Source organism: Rhea pennata, chromosome 8 (assembly GCF_028389875.1).
Source record: "Rhea pennata isolate bPtePen1 chromosome 8, bPtePen1.pri, whole genome shotgun sequence".
Taxonomy (NCBI): domain Eukaryota; kingdom Metazoa; phylum Chordata; class Aves; order Rheiformes; family Rheidae; genus Rhea; species Rhea pennata.
Genome location: NC_084670.1, coordinates 33,121,244 through 33,144,272, shown reverse-complemented (window position 1 = coordinate 33,144,272; position 23,029 = coordinate 33,121,244). Strand labels below are relative to the sequence as shown.

Here is a 23,029-nt window from a genome sequence, read left to right as displayed (position 1 = left end):
AGTAAAACATAGTAAACATCATGGATATCTGACTTAACAGTCAACTGCTTTTGGTTTTAGTCCTTTCAGAGCCCTAGCTATCACATTTTTTTTCCCCTCACCTTTTCCCATTCCCCTTCATCCATTTTTAGCTGCAAAAACAAATACCTCACACATTTTGCTGTATGAACGTTAACAACAGATCTAACCTCTCAAAAATAGGTAATACTAACTCTTTGGGAGTTCAGAAGTGGTATTTTAAACTAGTGTTCTTGGTGGACACCAAGCTTTTGCTGTATCCAGCCAGAGACAGAAAATTCTACTAGGTTGCAGTTCTTAGAAATTCTGACTTCTAATGATTTACATGTGTAACCTGTTGTTTTTTTCCTTTAACTCAACAAATATAAAACAGCACCATCGAGGAAAAAAAAGGCAAATTTGGGGCTCCTCTGATACTTTTCCTTTCCCCACCAGAGTTGTACTTGGTTTGGAGAAAGAAAGCGAAGCGGGCGAGCACCACAGCTCCAAACCTTGCCTGAAGTATCACAGCCAGCCCCTGTTTTTGGCTTCCATGTGAGCAGACGCGTTGCACTGTTTAATAGTATGTTCCAGCTGAGCCAACTGGCAGCATCCGACTGCTAGCCTTTCTCTAGAGAGGAAAAGACAGGTATTTCGTTAAGACTGTCAAGAAGCAAGGGACTACCTTCTACAGACAGGAAATGTCACAGTATGTTGTGTTTTAAAAAAATAAAGTGTCAAAGGGATTTTAAGACCATGCTTTAAAAGTGTCAAAAGCAGAAAATAGCCTCTCTGAAAATCCAGAAGCATTTTCTCTCTCTAGCAAAAGATGAGGTTCATTATGCAGCCAGCTAATCAGTATTTGTTCCCAGCTGTATGCTGCAATAAAATCTTCCCTGAAAGGAACAGTCTTAAAAGCCATGCAGCAAATGTCATTTCAGTCTTGCAGATGCAACACTGAACTTCCAGATCATTGAAAAGGCTCTCGTTTTTCACTGAAGCCTTTGAATAGGAATGTCTTTAAGCTGCAAGTCAACCTTTTTTCTATACATTTACACATCCCACAAACTGAAACAAGTTTCTTTCACAGTTTGTGTGTCTAGTTCTAGGCCTGTAGAGATCCAATTCCAATCTTGCATGGGTACAGTTAGTCCTGTTACTTTGGCACTAGCCTAATTCAGATCCAAAACTTTTCTGATAATCTGGGGGGTATTACTAATTGTAGAGAAAGAGACAACTTGTATTAAAAAAAGTTTCTGCTTCTACAAGGTAAATACTGTAGAAATTAGCTGGTCAGAAGGGGTTTACTATGTTCATATATTCATTAGGGGATACCAGTACTGAGAAAAAAAATACTATAGTTTTTGGAGTCAGCACACATTTACCACCTAGTTACAGTAACCACAGCAATTTCTGCTTTGGACTGGCAAACTGCTGAATTTTTAAATAGCGGTCATTCTAGTTCAACACACGAAAACCTTTCCAATTTCTATATTCCCTGAAAGTAGTGAAACAAAACCTCCATCCTACAGAGTGCATAAGTAAATGTTGATAAACTTGCAAAACTATCCAGTGCAGGAGGTGCTTTCCACATGTGTGCTTCCATGAAAGTCACCTGTACACTCTGAACCATGAATGCAACCTGCTGCATTTTATTTGCCCACGCTTTGACTCGTCTTTCCTATGCAGTTTATCTTTTTTTTCTAGCTATAAAGTTGCCCAAATACTTGCATGTGTTTTTCAGTCTAAACATAAGCTTAGAGGACAAAGTTGATTGAATGGTAAACAGGAACAAAACCCAACCAACCAAACCCCACCACCCTCTCAGTCTGTACTTCGGCTTTGAACACTGCTAGTAGTTACAACTGGCAAATACTGACACAAGCCTAATACTTAAGTATTAGTATTTTCCAAATATATTTGTTTCAGCCCTTAGGGAAGAAAAACCCACCACAGGTAAACCAGCTAAACTGTAAAGAGCTAAAAAGAAATCTCAGGTACACACAAAAATTGTTATTTTAAACAGTTATGGCAATGTCGCAGTAGTACATTTGATGTTCTTGCTGTACAAGAGACACAGGAAATCCTGTTCACCCCACTGGGGAAGAAGAGCCCATAATACGCCCTTTGTATCCTTGCGACAGCCTGGGTGCGCAGGAGTTACTCGTGGTAGAGTCTGCACCCACTGCTGCGCCTGCAGAACCCACCCAGCAGATGTTACGTTTGGTCGCAAATCCCGCGTAATCTCGGACGAGGAGCAGTTGCTACCAATGATTTGTTACTTTCTAACTGGGCTGCAAAGCTTGAAATCAACTATCCCAATCCGACGCGAATACAATTTAATACAACTTCTAACTAAAACTGACATGGCAGTAATTATGCGGTTGTGATCCTTGGCTTTAAAGCTACTAAAAATAAGGATGTTATACTAGCATCACTAAAATAACTAACCTCCAACTCAGCCAAGAAGGCAGCTCTTACTACTTTTTGCTGCCCACTGTATTACAAAAAGGTAATTAAAAAGGTAGGAAAAAAGAAATCAGTGTTGAAAGGTCACTTAAAACAGTTTTTCTTGACAGAATGAGGATTTTACATTATGTAAAATAAAGACAGTTTGAGTTGTACTTTCCATTGTATTTACACACAGCGTAAGTCTCTTGACTATCCTGATTTATTCTTTAGATTCCTGTTACACAAGATGATCTAAACCTGATCAGATAGAAAATATTCTGTAACCTCCATTTCCAAAAGATAATTTTGGGGAGGACCATTAAGAAAAATAGCAAGATTAAAAAGTTATGTGAGGGCAGCCCAAGGGCTACCAGGTCAGCCTCCTAAATAATAATTTTCACAATGCTGAGCACAAATCATACACGTTATTTTCTTTATGGCAGTATCCATGCAGATCTATTCCCATCAACTAAATCTGTTTATATCCTCTTTCACTTGATCTTCCTCTTAAAAAACACCCAAACAATTAAACCAAATACCGTTCAAACTACAGGATGCTTTAAAAAGGATATGCACCGTAAGCTCTTAGTAATTTCTGTTCTAACAGGTAACATAGGATTGGCAGATCAGCCCACAGAGCAGACGAGAAACCCTCACGAAATGGCAGTTAAAGCTCACAGCGTTCTGGCAGTGACTGACAGCATCAGCGCAGCCTGGCCGACGGAAAACCGGCGTCCTCGTGAGGATCGCGCTGCCTTCACCGGCTGCAAACCAGGCCTCTACCCACTTCCAGCACTGGAGTGTGGGGAGCTGCTCCCAGCTGGGGGCCAGCAACGCAGCGTACTGACTAGGGCTGTGAGCCGAGACGGCTTAGGGAGGGAACGGGCACCCCGCTTCTTCCGCGGCACAGGTTAGAGACCCTCCAAAGCAGGCGAGCGGCTGCTTCAAAAGCAGCTCTTGAGAACGAGCGCAGGAAAACATCTCAGCCGAGGCGAGGGTTTCCTTCCCCTTCTCTCCGATTCTACACGCAGGCCTGTAGCACCCGAGAGCAGCGCGATGGGTTAACTCTGCAGTCGAGTTACTACAGCCCCACCGCTGGCTCCTGCCGCCCAGGCCCAGCCCCGCGGTCAGAGGGGCCGTGGCAGCGAGGTGCTTTCCCTCGCTAGCAGGGAAGCCCTGGGCCAGGAGGCGTCGAGCGCCCCGGTATCGCTGTGTCAGTGCCCGTTGCCAGGCCCCAGGTACCGGCATCTCCCCAGCCGCTGCCTGGCACAGTCACCTCCTCATCCTCCTTCGGTGGGTTGCTCCAAAGTAGACGTGCCGGGTCAAACAGCAGAAAGGGCAGAGCAAAAGTAACGTGCAGCTTCCAGCGCGATGCTTAGACGCTCAGGGCTCCAAGCAATACGCTTCCTTAGTTTAGACAAGATCAGAGGCTTGCAAAACAGAGCCTGAACAATTCTTCCTCTCACTTAGCCTTTACATCAAACTGCCATCTACAAAACAGCATAAACTGTCACAGATTCCTCACCAGTGAAAACTGAAAAGCCGCAGAAGCTATCGAATGCGTTAACTTACTACGGGTCTTTGCACTAGCCCCTCGCCATGGCCGCTGGGGTGTCCTCTCTGAAGCTCTTGCTTGCAATGCAGCAACACTACTGCCACCAGGGCACACTTGAAGAGGAAGGTGGGGAGGAAAAAAGAAAGGAGAACAACAAGGGCTTTGAGCAAATTCCTCTTAACCTACCAAATTCTTCTGCTTAAGAACCTTAGGATTACGATATGTTCCAACTGTTTGGGGTAGGGGTGGGAATCACGCTAAGAAAGGTTCACCAGGCCAAGGTTTTCCTAAGTCACACTTATCAGGTCTGAAGTGTTCGTAAAGAAGAAACCAGCAGTCAGGCCTGCTCTTTGCCACCTTGTCCTCATCCAGTGGAAGAAGACAGAAAAGAGAAAATGAGAGATTAAGAGAAACACAGATGCAGTTCAGCTTCAGGGAAGGCGTACCAAGGGCTGCACACTAGATTTTATACAGATGATGATGGAGAAGTCCACAAACGCCTAAGTTGCTGTTTGACAACTCCAGAAGTGCTGGCCACAACTAAAGCCAGCTAAGCTGGCAGAGCTAGTTTTCTCTTCTGGAGTATAGATTGAATCTCTCCCTGCCTGCAAAACTTTTCTCTCATCTCCCAACAATTATGGCTTTTAAATTTACAGAAGATTTAGGCAATCTGTGTCAACTCAGCCAAGTGATTTTTGGAATAATTTTCCAATTCAGACTGAAAGCATCTGTAAGCCTTTTATATATCCAGTGGAGCCATTCTTCTTATCCTGCTAAGTTACATCTGGTTTCTACCTATATGGCAGGAACATCAAAGAAAATATTTACCTGCCTTTTGTATCCATTTAAGATTTATTTAAAAAATACCATGGCATTTAAAAAAAATCCCATAAAACACAGATTTACAAGTCCTCCATTATAGAAATTAAGGAAATCTGTTCATGATCCATCGACTTTAGAGTAAAAAAACCTACCAGAAGGCTGCGTTCTGCTCACTTCTAGATTAATGTTTCCAAAGCTTTTAACTTGGCTGTGCAACAGAACATTTCTTCATGTGATTTAACTGTAAAAAAGCCTCCTAAATCAAAACAGTAATTGCAAACTTAAGCTTTAGTTGTTTCTTTTCTTTTTCTAACTGTTCTTAGGAATGGCTTAATAATATACAATGACTTGTGGCTTTCATAATGATGTCCACAAGCTAGCAGAACAGTACTATTTGCATGGATATAGAGCTCAGTCACATACTCAGACCTCCAGAATGGCAGGGTTTTTCTCCTCCACTGAATTAAACATAGTTTGGATAGAAACAGATTAATTTTGTTGTAATAAGTACCTTGTCAAAACAAAACTGCAATTATAACCAAATTAATTTAAATGCAACTCCATGCTCTAACCTACTCTGTAATGGCTGCTGACCTGTGCAGGCTCTGTCCACCACTAAGACATGATTCCAGCTGTGCTACAGGAAAGGGGGACCAACACTTCACCTCAAAGGCAAACAGCTGCAAAGGCCTGTGTGGGTGTTAATGGCTCAGCTCTAATTTACTTTCTGTCCTTTCCCACTCGGTTATAATAGTTGGTCATTAAGAATAAAGAAAGAACCAACCATGCTGAAGAAAATATTCCTGCTTTCTCCATTCTCATCTTCCCCAAAATCAAACTGGGATGTAAAGGCTGAGTTGGAAACAAGCGTTATATTTCTTCAGAGTTTTTGAAAAAGTGATTCTGTACGATACAGAAACAATAGCTATATATATACATGTATGTATGTATGCATGCTTTTTTAAACAGAAAAGTTATCCTATAGTACTTCAGTTAATACAGTACATACTACAGTCTTTCTGGAAACCCATTTAATACCATCAGTAATTGGCTTACCGATATATTTCTTGTGAAACACATTCATAAAGCTCCTCAGCAGTAAATTTTATACTGTTATTTATCTAAAATAAAGAACAAAGAATTAACACACTTATTACCAAGTACAATATACCAATTAAAACTATACAGCTGGTATAACACTTCCAAAAACAAAACAAAACACACGCAAACAATACAAATTCAGTACCACTCCTGTTACTCCTTGAAGTGCAGATAATCACTCCAACTTCATTTTTAAGCGACCTCTGGACAAACAGCTAAGACCTTCAGCAGCTCTTTCTTCTTCTCTCAATTTACCCTTATAATTCTACAGCAAACAAAATGTCTGACTCACTGAAATCTGTAAATACTGCAACCCTATAGTACAGGCCCCAAAACAACAAATATGTGCTGTAAAGGAAAGACCTGCAAATGTGAAATACGCAAAATACTAAATGGAAAAATAACTTAACTGTACTGCAAACATTCATTTCAATCTTTAAAATCTTCCAACACAACCAAATCGAAACTTCATGAGTAACTGGTGATTTCAATTAATCTATTTTTCCTCTCTGAATCACAGTCAATATTCTTAGTAGAACTACCTAGTGCAATGAACTCCGTCTCTCTTTAAAAAATGACTAAGTCAATAATATTTTGGCGACTTCAGCTTCAAGGACTTTTACTCCTGACAACGAATCATTCATAACAAATGAGTGCTCAAAAAGACACACAAGCAACTCAAATGCTGTTAGAAATTCTAATAACTTTTGGTAGGTACAAATCAAGAAGTGTTTTTTCATTATGTCTGATGTATAATAAGATCGAATCCTAAAAATTCTAGCTTAAAGGAAATATGACAAGACAGCTAACTTCATAACTACTTTAGATAAAAAAGTAATAGAAATGTACCTGATAAAATATTAATGAAAAGTTCATACCTCATTGCTTATGAGGAAGTTATAGAGGGTCCAAATATCTTGGAAAGTACTGCTTGGGTTCAGAATTCTGAAAAAGAAATGATACCTTTTTTTAAAATTAAATGTCTAAGGACTCTATGAAAGTGTTTAAAAGAGTAGTCAGAAGCGCATCATAAAAAAAAAATCTAATTACTTACTTTATACAAAAAGGAAATTCTGATCTTTAAAGAGTTTTCCCTCCATCCATCCCTTTCCACTCCTCTGAAAGAATTAAATGAGCTTATCCTGTCTATGAGGACATTCTATGAAAGTTTTTCCTAATTAAAAATTCAGCTGATGTTTTTATGAACCATTTCTCTGTGCAGGCAGGAAGAAAACCACCAATAACTAAAAGCTTTTTGTTTCACATAGCCTCTCGTGTTAATGTGGTGCAATAGAAGACTGACTCACAATACAAAACTTTCCCACACTAGTTAAAAGCTGCACCTCATTCCCTCCTGTATTTTAATATACAGTTTGATTTTTACTTTTTTTGCATAATATTTTGCTACTTCTAATAAAACCCAGCCTATTACACACATAATATTGAGACTGTGATAAATCTTAAAGTTTATCCTAACTAGCAAGTAGGATGCTTTACTTTCATTTTTACTTGGTTTTACATAGGAATTATCAGTCAACACAAATTAATCGCATATTCTTTCTCTCTTCCTAAGAAGATGCACCTTGATATATATATATATACACACATATTTTTTTTTCCTAAAGTAAAAATAATTAATTCAATCAGCCAAGTACAAGTCACCAAGAGGACAGACTAATTCTCCTAAAAATACCTCAAAGTCTTCAGCTGCTACCTCAGTGAGAAAGCTATGCACTCTGACAGCACAAAAACCCAGCGCAGACAATTTGGCAAGCGTCCCTGTAAACGCTGCAAGTCTTGGCAACCTTAGCTGCACTGCGGCTGCGATTCCCACCGCCTGGCTACATGCAGGCACTAGCCAGCAACCCTGTCCGCACGGGACAATACATCAGCTTTAGCCATCCCATCGGTCATCTACAGCATCAATAAACTGCGATACCAAAGCCTGGGAAGGCGTGATGACTACTCTGTTTTCTGTCTTACGCTAAAAGGAACAAAACTTGTGTATTTAGTGGTTGTTTTCATAAAACAGAACACAGACTTGTATAAAACATATATATATACACACACACACGTACGTATGTATAAAAACATATATGTTTATAAGCTACTAACAGGTGAAGGAAGAGACTGAGAACAGAGCTCCCCTTCCCCTGGGCCGCACTGCATCTCTGTATGACTCTCTGACTGACTTCTAATTTCCCAACTCCCAGGGCAGAGAAGTGGCTACAAACTTAACATTTGCCTTATCCTCTCTTAGCAAGATTACATGTAAAGAAAACCACTTTCAAAGTCATTTTTAAAGTAACATGAGAACTTGGTTCCAAGTTCATTTTTGGACCTCTAGTTTTGAGTAGAACTTTATTTTTTTAATCACACTGTTGATTCATATGAAAGTGGCCAACACACTACCCACATTTCCTTTTCCTTAAGCAGCTTTTGATCCTTTCCCCCTGACGGGAGCACTTTCAAATAGTTACTAGGAAAAGCAAACAGTCTGTGTACTAAAATTTCTGAATCTTGACACTAATAAGGTCGGTTCAGACTTGAGAGCGATTCCACTGAAGCTTCCCAGACTAGGCATTGAACAAGGCAATCCTCACTACTCCTCGCACTAATTTTTTGCGAGGATATCAAACTGGGCAGTATGCTTACTTTTCTCCTGGTGACCAAAGCGTACTAGCAAGCTGCTAACGTTATCAGCTTAGCCCACTAGACGTTACTAGACTCCAGGTGAGTACAGAAACTAGCTGGGCTTCTAGTGCTTTGCAAATCTGAAGTAAAATGCGTAAACAAGTATATAAGTAACTTAAGGTTAAATTCTGTAACTCATTTTATGGAGGTGGATTAGACAGCCACAATGATTTTTTCTGGCTTTATGATATATGTAGTCTAAGATTTGGGTCAATGCACTAGTTTCTTCAAATAAAAGACATCTGTTGTTTTCAATGAACAAACATTGTTACATGAAATTCTCAAAAGAATCTGGCGAGAGAAGAACTTCTGTATTAACTTCCCCCACAGATTCTTAACAGGTCAGCATTCACTACAAAACAGTTGTTATTGTTTTTAACTAGCTATGAACTGGAATACAAGTTCCAATCTTGAAATATATTCTTTTTTTGCACAGAAGCCTAAACATTGCTGTCTGCAGGGCAGTTATTTCGCACTACTGTCACCTGTTTTTAATAATTTCATCTTCCTTTCATCTCCTGTAGCCACCACTCCACCTTAAGAGAAACTTTAAGAGATGTACTGGTAGAAATCCGAAAGCATTCGCAAGCACATTTATTCTTAAACCATCTTGGTCTCATTTTCAAAGTTTCTCTATGAAAAAATGCCTCAGCTACAGTTCTACATGCTCAGTTCTACAAAGCAACCTCTCAGTCAGTAATATGTGAAGCAAAGGGGCCCTTATGTAGAAGGATTCTAAGTATTGTATTAATACATAATATTAATGATATATTTTATATTAATATATTAATTCTCAGTATTATAACCACTGCAGTATTTATCTACTGCTTTTGTTTTTTCCTCTGCCAACATTACATCAAAAGTATTTCAGAAGTGCAATTGTATACAAGTGTTTAATTGTATGTAAGTCAACCATTAAGAACCCTGTTTAACCTTAAACTCAGAAGATCGGGGGAAAAAAATAAGAAATGGAAAATAAAACCTTCATGAGGCTTAAAATCTTGATAATTTAACAATTCTTCATCACACTGTGCTGGAATGAAGGACTCAGGCAGGTGTTTTTATGATGCTCAATACATATTTGGGAGTTTTGTTCAACATCTGTCCACTGGGAAATTATGCGTATTTTCCCCCCAAATAAGAAGTTAAGATCATGCCTGCCTCTATAGAAGTACTTCAGATGCCTAGTGGCCTAGTGCCACTTTGGCAAGATGCCTGTTCGGTAGCTTTACAAGGTCAAAAAGGACCATGGCTTTTATGAGATTAATTCACTTATTTCTAGGAAGTCCTAAGAACTTCTCTGCTTTTTAGGCTGAATTAAAGGCAACGAGGCTAAAGCAACAACATTACCTCTGCCCAGCACAGTGTTAAATATTGGCCAACTTCAACTGTATCTGAGAGGGAGGTCTTGAAATATTTTGGTTTCTTACAGCTGTCATCAGAAGAAGCGGCTGGGTAAAGGGCCACATTCAGGCCTGCTGACCCAGCAGGCTGCAGCTAAGCTCAAATGAAATAGGAGACTGCAAAAAATCCATATAGGAAACAAAATGCTGCAACTGGAAGAAAAGCTTCGATCAGATATTTCACACTTTCAACTATATCGGACATGATTACTAAACTATAAGTTTCTTTAAAAAGATGGGCTTTGCAAATGCTGCTATCGATACAAAGTTTTTTTTCTTGGGAACTACAGGGATGTTTCCATGTTAGTGCTGACCTCTGGAGAGGGAACAAAATGTCCCTATAGTCCCTCTCTCCGAAAGGCCGTTCAGACCTTCATCTAATCCTGCTCTCCGCTGTGCCCATCTGACTGGGCACCGTCATACTCCAAACTGGATGAGGGATCAGAGGTTAGAAAACCTCCTCTGCCTCCCCACAAAAGTAAAGTTGTGTAAATTCTGCTATGCACCTCGTTTAAAGGGCACTGACACAAACGACATGCATCGAGGCAGTACCAACCCAGGGCAGTGCTGTCAGCCCAATCCGCCACTAAGAAAAGGATTACAGAACCATGCCCCTGGTTTGGAGAAAACCTTCAAATATGGTATTTCCAACATCTATTTTTTATTCATACCAGTCCTGCTTACCTTGGAGGTCTGCATAAAGCCCATCATCCCAAGGCTCAAATTCAAATTTAAAATAATTTATCTGCTTTTCATTAGTAGTCAAGAACATTTTAGGCTTAAGCTGAACTTAAAACCAAAATCAACCAACCCCCCCAAATCCACAGTGGTAGGAAAGGAAAATGGTATTTTTTGAATTGGAAATTATTCTCCCCTTTAATTCTATAAGGTGACAGCACATGCAGGACAACTGAAATGTAAAGCTCTTAATTTAGAGATTTTGGATAGAAACAATTAAATGCCAACAGCAGTTGAAGCAGCAGCAGAAGGACAATCTACTAACGGGATGCTAAGAAAAAGAAATCTTGATTCTTCAATTGACCAGCCAAATAAATTGAGTAGAATCAGTTTTGCTACAGTTACAGAATTTGCAAGCTGTTTTAAAATTAGTTAATCATAAAACATTAATTCAGTTATCACTGCTACAGAATAATGCGTAAGCACAGCATTTCTGAGATCTTAAAAAAAATACTATATTTCTGAATTTAAAGTGATTGTGAAGTCCTCCTTCAACTAGTGCTTCCTGATCAATAGCATTAGAAATTTATTGACCACAAATTCCATTTAGATGTACATCAGAAAAGCAGAATTTTAGGTTACTTACTGCAGTAACTAACATATAAACATTTTACATCTGACCATATATGATTATAAATGTTTAGGAGTATTTAACAGTATTTGATGTAAATCGTGAGGTATTTTAAATTGTTGTGGGAATAAAACAACTTTTATTAATGTACCGATGAAAAAAAATCAGACAGAAACAAGTATATTAATTCAATGAAGACTATTATTATTATTATTATTAATGCCTTACCTAAAAGTAACATGAAGGCAGTAAATTTCCCGTGTAAAATTCCCTGAGGGTGCACATAAACTCTTAAATCAGAAATACTCAGCCAAAAGAAACTGCTGGCTTATATACACCCCTATAGACATAGTAAATGCTGCTGATTAAGCTTTCTTATCCTTTCAAAGGCTAATTCTAACATTCCCATCAATACATTAAGGTGAAGATTTAAGAGCCACAAGACAAGAAGAAATCTATTTCAGAAGAATGATCACAAAAAGCTGCAAGCACAATAAGTATAATCTTCTTCTGGTACTCACCTCAATTTCAATATATGCATTAGCAATCAATTTTGCTCTCTCTCTCTCTCTCTTTTTTTTTTTTTTTTTTTTTTTTTTTTTTTTTTTTAAACGGTAGAGAGGGAGATACTCTCTTAAATGCTGTTAGTCATTACATCTAACATGTTTGTAACCATCTACCAAGCTGCAAACACAGGATAAAAAAAGACTAAGCAAGTCAGTGACAGAAATTAAAACAACTTTTGGTAATTAATGCCTTCTCCCTATTGTTTTCTGGTGTTAGCTGAAGAGAGAAACACATCCTGCACACGGATATCATGTAACTTAAGTTCAGAGTCAAGTGTATCGCAAGCGTGTGTATACACACATATACTCCCCGGTAGTGACATTCTCAAAGGTATTCTGTGCTTAGAACTAGATCCGTAGGCGTTAATTATCTGCGATAACTGTTTATACTTTTATTCTCTTTAAATATGAGGGGCTCAAATGTCTGCCAGCAGAATCAGCGGAGTAACTTCTACAAATGTTCATGAAAGCAAGACTTGGCACAAACCTGAAAACCCCTAGCTGTAGATATACTTCTGCTGCCTCAAAAAGCTATTTGAAAACCAGCAACACATTTTAAAGATCAGGACCTAGCACCTTGTTAATCAGTTCCAAACAACATACAACACAAATACAAGCATAAACTGTCACTGAAAACCATCAGAAATATTATCCAATCTACAATTATTTTAAAATATTTTAGTTGTATAAAACAGCTTATATAGACCACACCAGTTTGGAATAAATGAAGGAGGCTGACAAATTTCCCAAAGCAGCCAAATCCCATTTCTCTTCTCTTGTCTTTGGAACTTTATAAATAGATTAATGCAATTACTTTAAAATTTAAAGTCACAAAAACATTCAGAAAAACACCAGAACTTTTAGCATAAGAAATAGATGCAGCACTAATTTTTGGTAGTATTGCATGCCTAAGAAACATTTCCTGGCTTTACAATTTGACTCGAATTATAAATTTCAAAGTTTAATGACTTTTGTTCACGGTTCAGTGTAATAGACATGAAAAGACAAAATACTGTTGTTAAAGGCCAAAAATAACCATTTCACAGCCACTCTGAGTGAGCAAATCTCATGAACTCACTGATACGATAGCTGCCAGAATCAGCTGTACTTGAGGAAACAACTATGAAATAACACATATTTGTTTATCCACACTTGCTAACCATACTAGTTATTATCTTCATTTTAAACCTGAAGTATTGCAAAACATTTATAACTTGCAATACTGTGCAGTGTAGGTATTCTGCTGCTACTAATTTTGCTACAGGAAGAAGCCAAGACAAACTAAGAATCTGCATGCTATGACAACAGCTTCAAAAACAGGGTAAGAGACAAAGAGTTTTTACTACGAAATCTTTCATGAAACCCCATTCCCCCCCCCCTTCTTTTTTTTTTTTTTTTTTTTCAATATGATCTATATTTCTCACGAACAAGCTTGTTCTGGTCATCCAGCCAGTTTGAACAGCCATAGCAGTGCCACAGAATTAATTTGTTTATGAGTAATCCAGCATTACACATTTATCTCAAAAATGTGACTGTTCTTTTCAAATCTGAATTTTTAATACAGCTGAATTTTCAGTGCAACTTATTTGTAAAATTTCTAAATTCTTTCACAAAACTATTTGTCTCTGCTCTAGATAGCAAGGAACAGAAGCTAACATAGAAAACATTTATATTTTAATCACAAAAAAGTTGCATTATCTCCAAATACTCAAACTAGAACTTTTTCACTACTGTTTCTCCAGATGCCTGTCCTTTTATGCAATGACATCATTAGGTTAACTACAAAAACCAACATATTTAAAAGTATTTTTTGCAATAATTGAGTAAAATACCTTAGAAAGGCTCAACAACCCAGGTAAAATGAGCCTATTTCACTTTGAAAACTTCAGACTCTTTGTCTTGAAGCTCTCTATTGTGCTCTATAGTGATTTACAAATTAGTAAGTACACCTTCTGACTAGTTTTGGAAAACTGACTCAGAAGTTTCCAACTAATTTGAATAACTACAGTCAGAATTAAAACGAAAGATTACAAATTAGTGCCCCTGAATTTCTTGTTCCATGACGCCCCCTACTGCAACTTGGCAGAACAAACTCAGAGCAAATATTTCTAAATGAAACCTTTAATCACTCTGCTCAATCATTCTAGAAGTATAAATAATCTTTTTCAGCTCGGTGTTATACAAGAAAATGTTTAAGTGTATGAAATTAACTTCTTAAACTGTGCCATAAATGCCATTGAGTGTCGAGGTAATCACAAGGAAGAGAAAACAGCTTCTCTTCATTTCAAATAAAGTTAAATGACAAAATCTGTTTACCTTTGCTTCAAATATTCTAATGGCTCTAATCAAGTGCATCTTCTGTGAAAACAGATTTTTCTATTGAAATGGCAACCCTTTTTATTTTTACAGTGTTCTTCTACTAGGAGAAATATTAAAAACAAGCAGTTTTCATTAAGTCTCTTGTAGTCATACTATTTTTTTAAAAAAAAAAAAAAAAAAAAAACATCTCTGTAACATAGAAATAACTGCATCACGAAGCACCACATTCTTATTAAATCGCTTCCCCCACTCCTCAACATATCTTCTTGGGTAACAGAACCACAGGCTTTCTGGTAAAAACTTTAGTACTGGAATGTAAAGAGCTAAGCTTCGGGAAAGAACAACACCCTCCAGTTCTGAATGAAGAGTAGATCAAGTCCTAAGCGACAGAGCCCCAGTTCCCTGTTCCAGACTTCTGACATGCCTGACAAGTCAGATCTCACGCTTTAAAATGGAGATATCAGTATTTCCAAATCTGGTAGGACTGTTCTGATAATTACCATAACAACTGCGATCCTTCAGAAAAGGATATAATGACCATAACTATGTACTGATAATTTCAAGTTTAAAAGTTCATTATTATATAAATTAAAGATGATCAAAAAAACATTTTTTAAAAAGAATTAAATGCTTATTTATTAGATAATCTCTAATAGAGACACAATGGTCTATAATAGAAGTGGATACCTCAACCTTTACTTAAAAGGTAGCTTAGTGCACAGAGTAAGCCAAATTATTTGGATGCATCTTTTTCACATTTTTATACCTACGTTCATCAGTACTATGCAAGAAGCAGTATGCAAAGTGACTTTTTTTCTTTTTCCAAATCAGGTAACTCCAGCCACTCAGATGTATAGTCTTTAATACTTAAGGCTCACGACAGATAAAGGAACTTCAACCACAATTACAAACCAGTTCCCACAAACACTCTGAAGTTGATGCAAACGGAGGGAACTCTATGACCACAAGAGCAAATTCAAGGACAATTTAGAGCATTCTGTTGTAGCTGTTTACACATGCCAAGGACCAAATTAAGACTACAGAGGAGATGTCTTAATCTTTCCAAAACTTTATTTCTATTATTCTACACTCCAAAAAATGAGAAAGAGAAAGAAGAGAGAGGGAATATCACCCTTCCAAAACTAAGATCCATACTTAAGAGCCCAGCCGATTCATCATGATCATTAGTGCTGCAATATAGGTTGTAACTCATGGAAAACACTCTAGAAGTGGTAATAACGAAGTCTCAGAACTTTCTGACCTTTACTATACTGGAAATTTGCCCTAATTCCAGTAGGCCTCACATTAAAGTGTTCTAAATTATTCTCAACTTATGCCATCACAGGTAATTCATTGGTCATCCAGGCCACAGCTTTGTTTGCACATGGGGCATATGCAAGTTGTTCATCATCAGATACTAGAAAACAAATTTTTTACTGCAAGAAATCTGGATGTCTGCAGTAGTTTCTTATTCTTTTGTTCCCAAGAAATGCTTTTAAACAAAGGTGATTTTGATTTTTTTTTTAACTGAAAAATTATGTAACTAAGCACACACAACAGATTATAGTTTGGTATGAAAAATTGTAACTTTTAAGTGACTTTTATGACTTAGGAATAGTTTAAGTGCTTACCTACGAATTCCTTCAAGAATATCATTCACAGCTGCTATCAGTTTTTGCAGACCTAAAAAAGCTTCTTCAAACGAAGACTTTGCAGTCACAGTTACTGTATTAGGGTCCAACTTCTGGAAAATTTCAACACTAATATCGGAAAACAATGAAAAGTAGTTAAAAAAAATCCTCAAAATTCAGAAGATGCTCAATACATATTGAACACATTATATTCCGACAATTAAAAAAAGTCAAATACAAACCTATATTACAATCGTGTTATCTAAAACAGTATTAGAATACATAGTAGAAAGAAAAAGATGACTGATTATGCTCTACAAATGTAATTCTCCATTTAAAACTTTCCTTGGCAACTGTGTTCTGTATCAGTATTTCACCTCAGATTTTAGTATTATTTATCATTAAACTTTACTTGACAATGAATCTATCTCTTCATGCATGACCTGATAAACTCTGAGTAAACCTCTCCTAGAAGGGAAGAGCAGTTAGGCTGAAGAAACAAAGTAAATTGCTTTCCATGCAGTTCCCAAGTTGTTTCATTATCCAGATTTAGCAGGACAAGCATGACACTTCTCCTACAATAGCCGCGTTGGGACCGTAAGTTGCATTGCAGCTACAAAGAAAAATCTCCCCAGGTGGGAGGTAAGCAGTGCTTTGACGGCAGCAAGAGTGCGAAGTAAATGATCATTCTAAAATTTTATCCTTTTCTCACAGCAAGGTCCTTACCAGATGAGTGGAGCCAACAATTCAATCGAGTTTTCATTTAGAAGTGGTACATTTGAGAGAGTTTTTCTAACAAAACTGTTCAAAACCTATGTGCAACCTTTAAATGAAGGATTGACAAATACTAAGCAAACCAGTAAGAGAACCAAACACTCTCACGGTTTTGGAAGCTGGTACGTAAGAACCATTCCATCATACACTGAGACTATTCTTCACTGGTGCAAATCTTTAGCTGACCTAAGTACTATCAAACCAGTTCCTAACCAGTTTCAATTCAGATTAATTTGCACTGGTGTAAGCCAAAAGGAGCTATCCTCCGACAGTATATTCAAATGTTAGTGTGGAAATGGCACTGGCAAACTATTAATCACTGCTTCTTAGACAGTTAAACACCGTCCTTAATAGAGTACAAAAAATGGAGTTCCTCTGTGCTTGAAGTAACACAAGTCCTTTCTTTAAAAAAAAAAAAAAAAAAAAGATTAAAAGACTACAAAAAGAAAAGGCAATATTTACTCAGGTTTTATGTTGGCATCCAAGAGCCTGATGTTTCAATGATTTTCAAACAGATTTTTAAAAAATAAAAAACCTAAATGCAATGCTAACACAGCTTCTTTTTTTATGCAACTTCAAATTTATTGGAGAAAGGAAATTCAACACTAGATTCTGTATCTAGATTTTAGAGTAAAGGATTCTCTTTAATAAGAAAACATGTCAATCTGTCACATCAAATCAAATAGGGACACAAAAATTAGTCTGAATTCTTTGCCAATCTTGATTAATTACTAATAGCTTCTTCTCTAGAATAGAAAAGCAAAAACACTTTCCAAAGTACATTAGTTTGAAAATAATGTGAAGTTAAGTTCTGAATTTCTTTAGCACACTGTACCTGTACAAATTTATTGTATTCCATACACCTTCCAGGACTGACCAGATTTCCCGGTGTCTGTTTTCTTGAGCTTCCTGAGTACTTGGCTGTAACTTTTTTTCTTCACAATTTTGCTGAGTTGGGGTCATTGCCTCCATTTTTTCACATACAGCGTTTTCTGAAAGAACCATAGTATCTTCTGATACATCCTGTCCACTGTCTGATTTCACCTTATGAAACAGATTAATAAACAAACAATGAATGTATTCAGTTTGTGATATAAGAAAAGTTGAAAATTTTTAAATGTTTATTTTTTTTCCTTTTAAAACAATGCTCAGAAAAGCAAGGCAGATCTCTTGTAGTCATAATCATCTTTGTTACAGTCTCTTTATCTTAAGCATCTCACAATCTTTCACCAAGACTTTCTTCTACAAATATTGGAATTTCTGCAGAGAGAAACTGAAGCAAAGGGAAGACTTACTCCAAAGCTTCACAAGCACGGTAAGCTGATAAAAACTAGAACTGCCTTCTCTCACACAGGAAAAAGGCAGTCTTGTTCTGTCCCATGACTGTTAGCACATTCCTGTGTAACAGCACAGAGTATTCATATGCACATGTGGTAAATTGGTTCAGGAAATTTCTCAGGGTTAAAACTGAAACTGGATGGCACAACTGAATCTGTGTTAAGTCAGTTCCTTGTAAAGTCAAATGTAACAGGACAAAGCAGGGAGCAGGACAGGATGGAAACAAGCTTTTGGACAAAAAAATGCTTGTTACGGCAGTATGGTTCCCGGAACTTTGGAGAAAGTGGCTGCATATAGCATATAAAGGAGTAGCACAGAACTGAATCAAAATTCACAAGCACAAGCTACCATCCTTCTTCTTCTTGAAATTTCTTGTCTTCCTTTCCCATTCAGCTTTCTGCAAAGCTGAAAAGAACTTTTCAGAGATATTCTGACCCGTGTTTTTTTATGATATACAGAAATCACAAAATTGGTAAGGTGGGAAGGGACCTCTGGAGATCATTTAGTCCGACCTCCCCGCTCAGCAGGGTCACCTACAGCATGTTAGACAGGGTTGCATCCAGGCAAGCCTTGAAGATCTCCAGAGAACGAGACTCCACAACCTTCCTGGGCAACCTGGTCCAGTGCTCCGTCACTCTCACAGGGAAGAAATTCCCCCTCACGTTCAGGCAGAACTTCCTGTGCTTCAGTTTTTGCCCATTGCCTCTTGTCCTGTCACGTGGGACAACTGAAAAGTCTGGCCTTGTCCCCTTGACGCCCTCCCTTCAGGTACCTGTACATATTGATAAGATCCCCCTCAATCTTCTCTTCTCCAGGCTAAACAGGCCCAGCTCTCACAGCCGTTCCTCAAGAGGGCAGATGCTCCAGCCCTCTGATCATCTTTGTAGCCCTCTGCTGGGCTCTCTCCAGTAGCTCCATGTCTCTCTTGGACTGGGGAGCCCACAACTGGATGCAGTACTCAAGATGAGGCCTCACCAGGGCTGAGTAGAGGGGCAGGATCACCTACCTCCACCTGCAGGCATTACTCTGTGTAATGAACCCCAGGAGACCATCGGCCTTCCTGGCCACAAGGGCACATTGCTGGCTCATGGTCAACTTGTCACTCACCAGGTCTCCCAGGTCCCTCTCTGCAGAGCTGCTCTCCAGAAGGTCAGACCCCAGCCTGTACTGGTGCCTGGGGTTATTTTTCCCTAGGTGCAGCACTCTGCACTTGCCCTTGTTGAACCTCAGGAGGTTCCTCTCCGCCCAGCTCTCCAGCCTGGCCAGGTCTCTCTGAATGGCAGCACAGCCCTCAGGTGTGTCAGCCACTCCTCCCAGCTTGGGATCATCAGCAAACTTGCTAAGGAGGCACTCTGTCCCCTCATCCAGGTCACTGATGAAGAAGTTGAACAGGACGGGACCCAGTACTGAGCCCTGGGGAACTCCTCCAGCCACGGGCCTCCAACTAGACTCTGTGCCACTGATAACCACCCTCTGAGCTCTGCCTTTCAGCCAGTTCTCAATCCACCTCACTGTCCACTCGTCTAACCCATGCTTCCTGAGCTTATCTAGGAGGATGTTATGGGAGACAGTGTCAAAAGCCTTGCTGAAGTCAAGGTAGACAACGTCCACCGCTCTCCCCTCATCTACCCAGCCAGTCATGCCATCATAGAAGGCTATCAGATTTCCCCTTGGTGAATGCAAATACTTTAAAAATACTTAAAAATAAAATTCATTCGTCTTCGCTATTCTCTTTTTTAAACCATTATGTATGGAATTAGGAATTAACATAAACCAAGACACTAAAATTTCTTCCACAGCATCTCAGACATGAGCCAGAAGTAAAAGCATACTTTTCAGAACACAAACAATATCAGGGCACTCCCTATTAAATATCATGAAGCACATGATATATGCAAGCTTATTCTCCATATATAGGAATAGAGCTACCAAGGCAATAAAAGCTGAAATAATATACCTAGAAATAGTAATATCAGACCAACAGGACGCACGCAGTAGAAAACTAGTATCAACCACACTTTGCCTGAAAACAGCTAAATAATGTTTTTCAGTCACTTTCCTGATACTAACATATTTATGAGAAAAACACCTAGCAAGTATATTTATAAAGACAAATGTTTGCTACGCACAAAAAAACCCTCAAAATTGGCACCTATTCATTTTGAAAGTACTTTCCCAACAGCACTTCCTGCAATAATTTGTTGAACTTACAGGAATAATTTAGAAATCTAAGTCAAGTTCGTAATATGAACATGGAACAACTATAAGAACATGTTGGTGAACAGATATTGAAGTTCCCCTTACCTCTGAAAATGTTTGGTCGAGCTTACTGACTTCAGCATAAGCCTGAGGAAGCACACCATTATAGTCTGACCTTGAACTGAAAGCATGCAACAGTTTTTTGGATTCCTGGAGCAACATACCAGCTGTTGAGGAGTCAACTGTTTGAGCTGGTATTTAAACATTAAGAGAAAGATGAGAAATAAAAAAATTTAGATATGCTAGGAGTGATCAATCTTAAGAGACAAATTTAATATTCAAGTATCTGAATTAACTGAAGCATATAAAGAGTCTTGAAAATGCTTCAAAACCATTAGATAAAACAGTCTCTACAGAAATACTAACAACGCTGTGTAGGGTTCAGTCTTGTGCTTTTTAATCAAGTATCCCCAATGCATCCAGGATCTGGCAAGAGGCTCAACGGACATATCTAATATATTCCTGCAGAACAATATCCCAAAACAATGGCATTTGCTAAAGTAAAACTTTTTTTAAAAAAAAAAATCTCTAAATAAATGAAAGACTTCCTTCTTTTTGAAAACAAGTCTACCTGCCTACAGCCACCACCTTTGGTAGACTTTGCTTCTCCACAATTTATTTGACAAATGCAGGTCAACTGATGAACTGAATAACCACATCTAATGTGGTAGCAAATGGGGAAGAAGATTTGCTTTTTAAAAATAGTTCAGAGGCTTTGGTGACTATTATTAAATGTTCATTAAAACACCTTTCACTTGACATTTTTTGATATAAAGATGTGTGAAAGAAAATTCTTAAATGCCCAGGTATCCATATCTTAGATTTTAGTGTTTTTGTTAAAAAAGTAGAAAAATATTGAAGAAAAAGCAGAATATTGAAGTACAAAAAAAAAGAGAAATGTTTCAGAAACCATTCACTTGATTTTTGTAAGCCATATTTAGACTATCTGGGGCCAAAGGCTAGACAGACTTGATCATGGTTCAACCTTCTTACTTTTTTTCCTTTTTTCCCCTCCATTTGTTAAGTTATTCACTTACAATTCAGTTTCAGTTCATTCCTGGCTCTAAACACAGAAACAGTATTGTGATTTTTTTCACCTTTCTGGGGGACAAATTGTGGATACATACAAAAATAGGGGTAATGTTGTTCAAGATATGGCTCCTGTTTGATCATCTCAAATTAAAAAAAAAAAAGTAGAAAAGGATGGACTACAATATTATTTAAACATACAGAGTACATAGCTTTTCACAATGTCTACTTCTGGAACGAGAAAAGTAGAACAGCAAGTTTATTTGTAAACATACAAACAATTACAAATTGACAAAAATTCTCCGAGATTCTTACCCGAACAGAGGTGTTTATAGAGATATTCAATGGTTGCAAGTAAACTCCTTGGCACAACATAACCAAAAACAGCCACCCAGTGTTTTTTATAACACTGCAGCAAGCTTGCTAATGTCCATGGTGGCTTCAGATACAGTATCTGAAAAACAGTATGCTTAAAAATGTGAAGCTTTATTTTCATATACACATATTCCTACACACTTTACACTTGCTCTGTTTTTTACTGGAGTATTTATTTTCTGTTAACAATACTTTTTAAAGTGTGGTTGTCTGGAGATTCTGCTAACGTATGATTATTTCTGGGGCAAGTAGTTCCATCACAAATAAATTAACAATTTTATCCATATAGTATCTCTCCCATTAGAACAGACATTTTTAGAAGTGCTTGCAACAACCGTGCCTCAATATTATATAGAACTTTACGGAGGACATATTTACTATGCAGAAGCAAAATTTAGAAGGTCAACAGAAATGCAGACCAGACTAATGCAATCATTTCAAGAAAGTGATCATTTTCAAAGTTTACCTTGCAAATGAAATAATACAGCAATTATCTTCAGTAATTGTCAAAAATATAAGTTATAGGATATCCTCAAAATCCTTTTGGTTTAAATCAAAGCACAGAAAAAAGTTAGCTATTTCTAACCTTTTCCACAATTTTCCCTGCACATTTTGAGTATGCATATTTTCAGTAACTTGTTACTTTACAGAAAAATGGTAATAATTGCTTCCTAACACAACATTCTTAAATAAAGTTAAATCAATAGTAGCAAAATGTTTCAAGTTCTCCAATACTTAAGTGCATTAACCACATTAGAAAAGTGTAAGTCTAGACGTAATGTAATGTAATTAATACAGAGAGTTCTGAAAATTCACACTGAACTGCTGGCATTTTAAAATTTGTATTACTAAAACACTGCACTGTCATTGCTAGTCAAAGACAATCTTGTTATAAAACAAAGACATACAACTGAACACTATGCTATGTTAGTGAACTACATGACTACACTGTTTGGCTTAGCACAGGTATTAACAGCATAAAAACACCAAGGCCACTTAAACCTCTTAATATTTGAAATACCAAACAAGACAACATAAGTAATCACCTCCATCCACAGGTTTCCAAACGCAATTTTCATTTCAGTCTCCAAAATACACGATAAAGCTTCTCCTAAATTCTTTTCAAGGTCTAGAAGCATACTTGGGAATTGAGCAGTAAGACTAGCAGCTCCTTCTGTTTTCTGGAATTCTGTATCTGTCAAATCAATGGCAATAAAAAATATTTATTGCAACTGTTTTCTATATCTAATTTATGTTGGCACTACACAAATTACTTGTTCCTATAAATAAAAGGAAAGACAGAGCACATTTCTACATTATGTTATAAAGCAGATGGGCTACATCTAATTAGGTTTCAAGTATTTCTAGTTATACCCACTTGTACTGTGAGTATTTTTAATTATGAG

The 23,029-nt window shown here is 37.7% G+C and overlaps 1 protein-coding gene across 3 annotated transcripts in view; it reads right to left on the bottom strand.

Annotated features, from left to right (window-relative positions):
- Positions 1-367: 367 nt before the first annotated feature.
- The window catches only part of SWT1 (SWT1 RNA endoribonuclease homolog), a 35,319-nt gene continuing 12,657 nt past the window's right edge, over positions 368-23,029 (bottom strand). For all 3 annotated transcript variants that reach the window (XM_062581949.1, XM_062581951.1, XM_062581952.1), the window contains 8 exons: positions 22,670-22,818; positions 21,564-21,702; positions 20,265-20,410; positions 17,458-17,666; positions 15,849-15,977; positions 6,805-6,871; positions 5,882-5,946; positions 368-628 (listed from right to left, as the gene is read on the bottom strand). In XM_062581949.1, the coding sequence (XP_062437933.1) occupies positions 523-628; positions 5,882-5,946; positions 6,805-6,871; positions 15,849-15,977; positions 17,458-17,666; positions 20,265-20,410; positions 21,564-21,702; positions 22,670-22,818 (1,010 nt within the window). In that variant the 3' untranslated portion in view covers positions 368-522. The remainder of the gene's footprint in view (positions 629-5,881; positions 5,947-6,804; positions 6,872-15,848; positions 15,978-17,457; positions 17,667-20,264; positions 20,411-21,563; positions 21,703-22,669; positions 22,819-23,029) is intronic.